The sequence below is a fragment of the Somniosus microcephalus genome, unplaced genomic scaffold, assembly GCF_052327205.1.
Source record: "Somniosus microcephalus isolate GS21.2 unplaced genomic scaffold, FLI_Smic_1.0 unresolved_chr4, whole genome shotgun sequence".
Taxonomy (NCBI): domain Eukaryota; kingdom Metazoa; phylum Chordata; class Chondrichthyes; order Squaliformes; family Somniosidae; genus Somniosus; species Somniosus microcephalus.
The window spans coordinates 878,385-889,643 of NW_028225182.1; the positions used below are offsets into that span (position 1 = coordinate 878,385).

Consider the following 11,259-nt stretch of genomic DNA (forward strand, 5'->3'; position numbering starts at 1 on the left):
GCGGAAATTCTCAAGTGTGTCTAGGGCCGTGCCCTGCCCTCCCAGTAACGGTCCTGTCAGCCCAGTCTGTCTGCCACGGTTGGGAGGAATCCCATTAGTTGTTGGTTCGGCTGTTAGAGAGGACAGGGGGGAAGCTGGTTGTGGTTTTCTATTGATACCGCACCTTGAAGGGAAGAGGAACCAGCAAAGCTTTCCTCCGTGGCTACAAGCAAGCCTCTCATCAGCAGAAGAGGCTTCCTTGGCGATCTGCTGTCTGTCCTCTCTTGCCTTCTTCATTGAAGGAGGCTGGTGTGGAGCCAAGAGCTATTTGTGGGGGTGGGGGGAGGGGGGAAGAGGAGAGGAGGAGCAAGAAGTGAAATAAAATATTAACATTTTATGTCAAAGTGCAGCAAAGTACAGTCACCACCTTTTTAAAATTTCTGATACAGAAATCAGAGGAGACTTAAATAAAGTCTGTTTTAACTCATCGAGTCCTGTCGTGGCCTTTTGATACCAACATATATTAATAAATGCCAAACACCCTTATTATTACCAACGCTTCTTTACCATGGCTCATATAGACTGGTTCGTCGCTGGTTTTGCCAAATCGTTACTGGTGATGTTCTCACATTGAACACCGGGGCTTGATGCTCGACACTGCGGTCACAAAGCTCTCGTTATAACACCTGCTTTCTTTGACCGTTCTGGACATTCAGACTTGAATCTCCCATCCCAAGAAGAAATTCGCCTGATACGAGAAGATATTTTATCATTCCTGTGAGAAGATTCTGATTTTCAGTTTTACCAAGCAATTACTTGTGGTCGTTTTTATTTTTGTTGATAATTTGATAAAATATTTTGCAGACCTTTCGTCATCTCAAGGGTCTGGGTTTCAATCCAGCCCCGACTGATGGGTTGAAGGCTTGCTCTCTCTTGCTGGCTGTAAGGGTTCCCATGTGAAACTGGTTTGGGACAGTCTCAACCTAGTTCCTAGGGGATGTGAGCAGACGCCACAAAACTGCTTTAAAAAAAAAAAAATTGTCGAGCACTGACTGACTATCTCAGTCCGAGCGACTGAAAGCACAGCTGTCAAGGGGATTGGAAATCTAGTGGGGGTGGTGTTCTGAGGTTAAGGCTAAAGTGTATTGCTTGGTGCATTAGAGAGCATTCAACTCTGTACCTAACTCATGCCGTACCTAGTACGATAGCAAAATACTGCAGATGCTGGAAATCCGAAATAACAACAGAAAATGCTGGAAAAACTCAGCAGGCCAGGCAACATCCGTGGAGAGAAATTAGAGTCGACGAACCCTTTTTGAAAAAGGGTTCACCCGAAACGTCGACTCTAATTTCTCTCCACGGATGTTGCCTGACCTGCTGAGCTTTTCCAGCATTTTCTGTTGTTATTTCATGCCGTACCTACCCTGGAAGATAGGTGGTTGATGCTGACACGAGTTGCATAAAAGTGTTCCATTCCCTGACACTGATAATCCCTCGCCTCGACGAGCTCACAAACATCCAAGAAATAAGAAGATTCAAAGGAAGTTAACCGAGCTCTTGAGAATTCTGTTGTCCAAATTGGTTTCTTTATTTTTCTAACATATTTTTTTTCCCCAATATAAAAATGATTTGATGTTCAATACTTTGACGTCTTTCCTCACTTTAATAGAACGGGTCTTTTCACTCCCGACATGGCATTTGAAACGATTGTGAAAAAGCAAATCTTGAAGATCAAAGAGCCCTGCCTCAAATGTGTGGACATGGTTATCAATGAGTTAATCAGTACGGTTAGGCAGTGTACCAAGAAGGTAATTCGCTTCGTCATGGAGTCCTGAAAACTTGCTGCCTGCACTTGGATCTTCAGAAAGTTCTCCTCGGGATGGGCTTTGGGTGTTTGGGCTTAGCGACCGACAGTAACCTGGCTGCAGACGCTAATTAATATATAGCACGCATGACCACACACGGCACAGCCGCCTTAATTAATATTCATCTCAGTTTCCAGATGAAATATTAACCTTCAAGCAGAATTTTTAACATAAAGAATTGGGCTAATACTGATTGCTTTAAAAAAAAAAGAGCTGAAAATAACTGAGTGATACTATTGTATGAACACAATGCTTTCCTAACAAGTCCCTTTATCTGCTATTTTTACAACAACAACTTGCATTTTTATAGTGCCTTTAACATAGTAAAACTTCCCAGGTCGCTTCACGGGAGTGTGAGCAAACAAAAATTGACACAGAGACAAAGGAAGAGAGATTGGGACAGATGACTAAAGGTTTGGTCAAAAAGGCAGGTTTTGAGGAGTGTCTTATAAGGAAGAGAGGGAGGTGAAGAAGTTTAGGGAGGGAATTCCTGGGCTGAGAGCCTAGAGAGCTGATGGCATGGCTGCCAATGGTGGGACGAAGGAAACCAGAGATGCGTAAGAGGTCAGAATTGGAGGAATGCTGTGTTCCCGGCGGGTTGTAGGGATGGAGGAGGTTACAAGAATCTGGAGGGGGGGGCGAGGCCATGGAGGGATTTGAAGACGAGGATGCACATAATTGCAAACCACAAACCAGAGTGTTCAAACACAGTTTTGGGGCTTCTTTACTCATTTCGCAGTATTGGGTCAAGCTTACATTGTCTTGATTATTTCTTTTCCAAACAAGACCAGCTAGCCACGTTACTTAACACTCTAAGTCCAAACACCTCCTAACAGCTGTTTACACCCCAAAGTACCAGCTGAAATAACATGGCATGTCTTCCACTATGTGATAACAGTACAACATAGGGATGAAGTGGGGAAGGGAGAAGCTTCGGATTGGAAAATTAAATACCGCTGTAACTTTGGACGGGCCAAAACCTGGACAGAGGAGCAGGATAGGGTGTGGAGTCATGGCCTTGAGTTCTGATATTTGCTTTGTTTTGGAAAACCTTCGGAACCAATGCCTTGCACATCATGAGACACAAAAGCGAGCGGGGGAACAAAATGGGACTCTCTTTTTCGGGGGGGCGGGGGCGGGAGAAGGAATCAGATTCGGGTTTTCTTTTTTCAGCTTTCCAGACTCTCAAATCAAACCGCGTGGTACAAAAGCAGGCGGATGTCTTCTGTCAAGTTACTGAGTCCAAAAAAAACGGTTTCAAGAGTCCTTCATCTGACCCTCGTTTTCAGCTGATGTTAACTTTGGGTTTTAAAATGGCACTTCACGGCACCTGTAAACTTGGTGGTTTCCTGGAATTCATTACGGGGGGGTGGGGGTGGGATGGGCAAACCTGACAAACAAGTATTGAATGGGCAACTGATCAGCCTCATCCCCAACTATTGGAGAACTTGGTGCTGGGGTTGCGCGGCGGCTCTTTACCTTGCACGGTGAGTTGGTTTTGGTAACGCAGGCAGTCATTCCCATGGCCTACAGCACCTCCTGGAATGAACAACACTGCCACAGCCTCACCGACATGTATGTGGTTATCCCCCCATGGCTCTGTGAGTACAGTGCAGGTATTTCTGTATTGCACGTGGCAACTGAGGTCCAAAAACTCTTCCTTGTTTTTGCAAAGTACGTATTGACTTGGCATTGTTGACAAGTTATGCCTGAAAAGAGTTGTGACTAAATGTTTTGCGGAGTATAGGTTAGAAGATAGGAGCAGGAGTAGGCCATTCGGCCCCGCGAGCCTGTTCCGCCATTTAATGAGATCATGGCTGATCTTCCAAATTCAGTACCCTATAAATACATAGAAGATAGGAGAAACATAGAAGATAGGTTGACTTTTAAAACTAATTGACTTACAAATGAGAGGGCTGATTGATAGTGTAGTAGATATTATATGTTCTTTCATCTCTATACCCTGCAGCAATTTAACCTGGTAGCTGGAGCATGACTGGACAGCTGGATAATTTGTATACCACCTCAAATTTTCTTGCTGGATCATAGATTCATACAGCACAGAAGGAGGCCATTGAGCCTGTGCCGGCTCTTTGAAAGAGCTCTCCAATTAGTCCCACTCCCTTGCTCTTTCCCCATAGCCCTGCAAATTTCCCTTTTCAAGTATATATCCAATTCCCTTTTGAAAGTTACTATTGAATCTTCTTCCACTGCCCTTTCGGGCAGCACGTTCCGGATCATCATAACTCGCTGCATTAAAAAAAAAATTCTCCTCTTCTCCCCTCTGGTTCTTTTGCCAATTAACTTTAATCTGTACGTTGGTTACCGACCCTCATGCCAGTGGAAATAGTTTCTCCATATCTACTCTATCAAAGCCCTTCATAATTTTGAACATCTCTACTGAATCTCCCCTTAACCTTCTCTGCTCTAAGGAGAACAATCCCAGCTCTCTAGTCTCTCCACATAACTGAAGTCCCTCAACCCCATCTTCTCATGGACACTAGGGAGAAACTCTTACATGGGCAGCTTCCTCAAATCAAAGAGAAAATCCTGTTTGAAGAGGGCATATGGAGACTTTCCATGTGCCAACTTTTGTTTGTTTGTTAAGAAACTTGAGTGAAGAGCCAAGGACCATACTGCAGGACAGCATCAAAGTTTGAAAAGAGAAGAGGGGAGGATGAGGTTTCTCAAGAAGTGGCAGTTGTGATGCCAAGCTTGGAGAATCGCTGTTTGCGTTATCAAAAGAAAACCGTTTTTTGTTCTGACGGAAGGTAGAGGACAAGTGTGAAGAAGGCAAAGTGAACACCATTAGCACCACTACCTGTCTCGGAGATGGTGTTGTACAGGACCTAACGTGAGCAGTGTAACATATCTGTGGTGCTGACTGCTGTGAGGATGCCCGCTCTTGGGCTAACGGTCTTCACTGATATTTAGCACTGATGTTGAGATTGGTGTCACTGGACCAATAATTTGTGAATTTGTGGCCAAAATTCACCAGTTGGTTCCCGAGCTGCTCTGTCCACTCGTCATAGGCCAAAAGGAATCATTTTAAGCAGTATTGACAAAAGAGCCTCATGGTTTTGGCATGAGCTCAGTAGATTCCTTGGGTACTGGTGAGTCAACAACTCCTTAAAATTGGCTTCTAATTCTTAATTTAGCACCTAAAAATGTTTTGATCCCTGGTGACGTTTTAAAGACTCCCAATTTTATTGTGCATTCAATACTTGGATGTGTTGAGTACTTGTTTGTCAGCTGGGACTTGTGCTCCTCCCTCCCCCCACCCCCCACCCCCCACCCCCTCTCCCAGTTTGAAAGCCTTTATAGGTAACCAAGGTCTTACTCTTCCTTTTGCTTTATGTCCTCCCCATGTTTTCATTCCCACACCTTGCTGCTCCCCACCTTCTTTCCTCGCCCTCCTTGTTGTCATTTTCCTCCCACAATGCAATGCAGAACTGGGCTCTTCACCCCTGACCTTGCTTTTGAGGCTATAGTGAAAAAGCAGATCCAAAAGCTGAAGGAGCCATGTTTGAAGTGCGTAGATATGGTGGTGGGCGAACTCACTGGCACCATCAGAAAGTGTACCGAAAAGGTAAAAGGTCAAACCCTTTCTTTGAACCCTGCCTTTGCTCCATTAATTTATTAACTCAAAATTAAACCGGTGCCTTTTTCATTCTGAGGCAATGCTGACTAAGGTTTCCTGTTGAACACGAGCTTCAAATTTCAGTTTGCTATTCAAAAGAATGTCAGCTGTTGGATTGGACCTTGAGTTGTTTATTTGGGGTACGTGAGCAACCTATGGTTCAGTGGACAGATACCGGGCCAATCTGAACCCCTTTCATTTCAGAACTTTTGTAGAAGTGGACAATATTTTTTCGAGTGCATTATTGCCCAGTCCCATCTTGCCATTTTATCTTCTGTTTTGTTACCTTTGTACTAGAACCAATTTTTGAAAACTAACACCTTGGTTCAAGAGAAGGAACCTTTTGTAATTACTAGAATGTCAGCACTTTGATACCTCGTGCTCTTCACTTCTGAAGAGGTTTTAAATTTTAGCCAAGTTGCTGAAGAGCATTTTTTCCGTACTTCCCGATCCTCACACCTTTTGTTCACCCCATAACATTTAGAAGAATGTTCCTAGGTCTCTAACTATTCTACCTTATGTCTCGCTGCTAGAATGCCCGAGAGAGTAGGCCAGGTTAAGTCAACCTCCAATTTTTCTTACACTCCTACAGGAGGAGACTTTGGACTCCACACGGTGCCTCTCCCAGACTGTTTGCCCGATATTGGGAGCTCATTTTGCGAGGGCAGCAATACTTAACAGAACAGGCTGGGGCTTTTTTCTCTAGAAAAGAGAAGACCGAGAGGTGACCTGATGGAGGCCTTTAACATTATGAAGGGGTTTGATAGGGTAGAGGTAGAGAAGATGTTTCCACTTGTGGGGAAGTCTAAAACTAGGAGTCATCAATATAAGATAGTCACTAATAAATCCAGTAGGGATAAAAAGCTGGAGTCAGTTGGAATGTCATTAAAAAAAAACAACTGGTTCACGAATGTCCTTTTTAGGGAAGGAAGACTGCCATCCTTACCCAGTCTGGACTATATGTGACTCCAATCCCACACCAACTTGGTTGACTCTTAACTGTCCCCTTGAATTGGCCTAGCAAACCACTGCATTGCATCAGGACCACGAGGGATGGACAATAAATGCTGTCTTTGCCAGCGACGCCCACATCCCAAGAATTAAAAAAAAAGTGGGAGAGTGGCTTTGGAAACGCTATCAAACACATTAGAAAGTGTTCTCTTGTAGTTAACCAGTGGAAAAGGATGAGTGCCACCATGACATTCCATTCTGCAGATAAATCAGCCCCAAGCCGGTGACCCTGTTTACATAAAGGTATCATTGTGAGACTAATTGGTCTGTTACGAAGTAGGGAAGAGATTGGAATTCTTCAGCCCTGAATGGAGGCATCGCAAGAGGGGAACCTGATGGGGTGTAACGGGGGGACGTCTGCGAATCCAAACCTTAGCAATTGTGGCACTTTTATTGGATTTTAATCCAACTTCATAAATGACTTCCCTTTTTTCAGAGAATAGAATAATTCAGCTGTGGCTCAGTGGTTAGACAAGAGAGTCGGAAGGTCATGGGTTCAAACCACACTCCAAAGCCTTGAGCGCATAAGCCAGGCTGACACTCTCAGTGCAACACTGAGAGAGTGCTGCACTGTCGGAGGTGCTGCCCCTCAGACGAGACTTTGAACCGAGGCCCCCCGTCTGCGCTCTCAGGTGGACATAAAAGATCCCATGGCCACTATTTGAAGAGCAGCAGGGGACTTCTTGTTGTTCTTTACATTGCTCAAACTGGTACATTATGTTTCTTTTCCTCCGTACTCGACAAGTTAATACAACCTAGCACTCCTTCAAATTCCTTAATCCTAGATAATATTCACCCTCGAGTTTCTGCTGTTAATTACTTGTGGTTATGTAATGAATATTTTATTAGCTGGCTTGGCAACCACTGGCTATTTATCTGCAGCTGCACAATATTGTTAGTTTTAGCCTGAAATCTTTATTACGTGGGATTTTTTTAATTAGAGGGAAAATTGAAAATCTTCCTTACTTCAAATATATCAATCGTTTAGAGGGTGTCTGATCGTCTTTATAGCCACAACCATCAATCAATCAATTATGGGAAGGTTGCAATCACCTCAGGACTGAGTTGTCCAGCCTCACTGCCTATGGACCGGCCACATGCCCTCTTGAGTCCAATGAGGCCTCAGCAAATTCCCTTTCTGTTTGGGGTTATATTTCTTGTTCCGCTGTTCCCCCTGTTAAAAGCATCAGTGGATTCAGGTAACATCGAAGGATTGTGAGAGTAGATTTTCAGCACCCTGCCGGCAGCTCCTGAACACCAAGGAGTCTTAATTCAGTACCGTTGCTCCCGTTTTATGGGCCTAAAATGGGTAGCACGATTAACCAGTTTAGCAGGCCCAACCTGCACGGGCGTTCGGGCAACTGCCACTTGGTCAGGGCCTTTCTTTTTACGCGATCTTGGCAGCCGTCTTAATTGAGCACAGGCCTCATTTCAATATTGAATAGAGGCTGTTGCACCCATTTCAGACCCAGATTGTCAAAATTTGTTTGGACTAGTCGGAGCTTGCGACGCGCATGCTCCGACTAGTATTTCTGGGCCTTGAGCGGCCTACCTTAAAGGGACCACAAGGCTGCTCCAAAGAAAAAAAGGCCCCAAAACGTACATGAATATGGTATCTGTGGAGTCGGTAGGAGCAGGTGTGCTCCTCCTGGCCCCACAAAACAGCTGTGGGCCCACCCCAGACTCAAGGGCCTTGGCGCTGGCTGATATCGGTTAGACTCTGACAGGCGAGCTACGTTGGGGTGCCTGATTGGTGCCCGCAGCTAGCCTGAATTCTTACAATGCGATCCGAGGGAAAGTTTAGGGAGACCCCCCCTGTTCTGGTGAGCTGTCGTGCCCGGTTTGGAGCGCTAACGAACTTATGCCCCCAGATCCGTTGCTCACGACAACTCCATGATATGCAAATTGTCGTGAACATTCATTGAAAGGCTCCATGTGCAACAATGACACAAAACAACAACTTGCATTTATACAGCACCTTTAATGTAGTAAAACATAGAAACATAGAAGATAGGAGCAGGAGTAGGCCACTCGGCCCCTCGAGCCTGTTCCACCATTCAATGCGATCATGGCTGATCATCCAAATTCAGTACCCTGTCCCTGCTTTCTCCCCATATCCCTTGATCCCCTTAGCCTTAAGAAATATATCTAACTCCTTCTTGAATATATTTAATGAATTGGCCTCAACTATCTTCTCTGGTACAGAATTCCACAGGTTCACCACTCTCTGGGTGAAGAAATTCCTCCTCATCTCGGTCCTAAATGGCTTACCCCATATCCTTAGACTGTGACCCCTGGTTCTGGACTCCCCCGCCATCGGCAACAGCCTTCCTGCATCTAGTCTGTCTAGCCCTGTTAGAATTTTATAAGTTTCAATGAGATAGTTTCAACGTTCCAGTGCGCTTCATAGGAGCGATTAATCAAACAAAATCTGACACTGAGCCACATAACGAGATATTAGGACAGGTGACCAAGTGCCTGGTGAAAAGAGGTCGGTTTTAAGGAGCATCTTAAAGGAGGAGAAAGATGTGGAGAGATTTCGGGAGGGAATTCCAGGACTTGGGGCCCGGGCAGCTGAAGGCACGGCCGCCAATGGTGGAGCGATGAAAACCGGGGATGCGCATTGGAGAAGCGCAGAGATCTCTGAGGGCTGTAGGGCTGGCAGAGGTTACAGAGATAGGGAGGGGCGAGGGCATGGAGGGATTTACAAACCAGGATGAGAATTTTAAAATCGAGGCATGGACAACTAAGCGTCCTGTGAAGACAGAGTTTTTGACCACATTTGCTGACCGCGTTTTGGAATATGCATCTTAATGTTCTATGTTTTTTGAAGGCGTTGTCTTACACTGAATTCAGTCTGGTAATTTTAATTTGTTTTTTTAGAAGTCAAAATTCATATTCCAGGTCGCACCATCCCCTTTCCCAGTTGCCCTAATCGTCGGTGAGGAAAAGTCCCTTGAGACCTGCACATTTTAAATTATTTTCTGTTTGCTCTTTTTTTCCTCTCTTTTTATATTCCTTCACCTGTTCCCTTCCTCTCCTCTTTTACTCTGGTGCTACTGTACTCTCTGCACCTTTCCATTTTCGTCTCACTGAAATTTCCCGATCTCCTTCCACTTCCCTTGTCCTTGTGCACTGGGCCGTGTGACTGGAGGGACTGCGTTCATCCACTGCCGGAGAACAGCTGGAAATGGGGGAACCTCTCCTCTCCTCCATTTAAATTAAACGCTGTCACAATAAGTAAACCAAGGTGCAAACAGAATCCCACACTGGCTTCTGTGTGATGCCACCGATTTACAGCTCACGGACCAGGCCAGATGTTGGACTTTGTTGTTGCTGTGTTCTGGGCTTGTCCGCACTCCTGGGAATGCAGTGTTCACACAGAGATCCTCTATGGTTTCCTCTGTAGCGTACTGCTGATCTTGCCTCACATTGAATATTAAAGCGTGCCTCTCTGCAGAGCAGCTGAACCTACAGGAGGTGAGGAAAACCTGGATTAGAGAGGGGAAAGTATCAAGTGTTTTAAGCCCAAGGTCAAACCTCAGTGCAAATTCACCGAGGCTAAAAGGGTTGAATTATGAAAACATGACTTGCATTCCCTTGAGTATAGAGGATTAATCTAATTGAAGTGTTCAAGATGATTAAAGGATTTGATGGTTTCTCGCTATCTACCCTATTTCCTCTGGTGATGGAGGGGGGGGGGAGTCCAGAGCAAGGGGTGCACAACCTTAAAATTAGAGCTGGGCTGTTCAGGGGTGATGTCAGGAAGCACTTCTTCACACAAGTGGTGGTGGAAATCTGGAACTCTCTTCCCCCCCCCCCCCCCCCCCCCCAAAAAAAAGCTGTTGAGGCTGGGGGTCAATTGAAAATTTCAAAACTGAGATCGATGGATTTGTGTTCAGCGAGGGTATCAAGGGATGATGAACCAAGGCGGGTGGATGGAGTTAAGATACAGATCAGCCGTGATCTAATTGAATGGCGGAACAGGCTCGAGGGACTGAATGGCCCTCCTCCTGTTCCTATGTTTTGTCACTTGACCTAATTCATCAGCAGTGGCTGGACTCTAATGAGGAGCTTGAGGGTCCATTAGTGTCATTCAGGAAGGCTGGTGTGTTATCAGCGTGGCCTCACAGCTGACCCCTGATGTGGAAGCACTTTAAACCAGCCAAGCTAGTAATTGGCAGGGTTTTTTTTTGTTGTTATCCTTGATTTGCAGCTTCACTGTCCAAATTAACTGACACCTTGGTGTTTCATTGTCTTGTTCTGCTGGAGTTCAGTATTGCACCAGTGACTAACTGATCGCTTCAAACTGAAGTCTCGTCTTTCACATTCCTGCTTCTTTGCTCAGTAAAGGGCTGTAGTGGCTTTGGAAAGGAAATATTGGCTTTCTGTAGATTCTACAATTGCAGTCGACAATAATGAGTTTAAAAGAGTTTTAAAAATAAGGCTGGTATCCTTCGATCCTAATTTATTCTTCGCCAATACTAAGTTGACCAATTTTGCGCTTTGAGATATCCGGTGGTCGTGAAATGTGCTATATAAATGTAAGTCTTTTCTTTCTTTAACGTGTGACATTGATGCTAATTTGGTGTTCTGATCCCGACTTGGAGCAGTGTCATCATGATTAAAGCTATAATCCACTGGAGTTAAGAGTTGAATAGGTTGATCTCTCCTGGAATGGCGATAGCAAAATACTGCAGATTCTGGAAATCCGAAATAACAACAGAAAACGCTGGAAAAACTCAGCAGGCCAGGGCAGCATCC

The 11,259-nt window shown here is 45.0% G+C and overlaps 1 protein-coding gene across 2 annotated transcripts in view; it reads left to right on the forward strand.

Moving 5' to 3' along the window:
- The window catches only part of LOC147088306 (dynamin-1-like), a 25,143-nt gene extending 14,827 nt beyond the window's left edge, over positions 1-10,316 (forward strand). The window contains exon 5 of one of the 2 annotated variants that reach the window (XM_085977175.1): positions 5,295-10,316. In XM_085977175.1, coding sequence (XP_085833301.1) covers positions 5,295-5,487 — 193 coding nt within the window. In that variant the 3' untranslated portion in view covers positions 5,488-10,316. Of the gene's footprint in view, positions 1-1,648; positions 2,432-5,294 lie in introns of those variants that run through there. The other variant, XM_085977176.1, reaches the window with a different exon arrangement.
- The last annotated feature ends 943 nt before the right edge of the window (positions 10,317-11,259 follow it).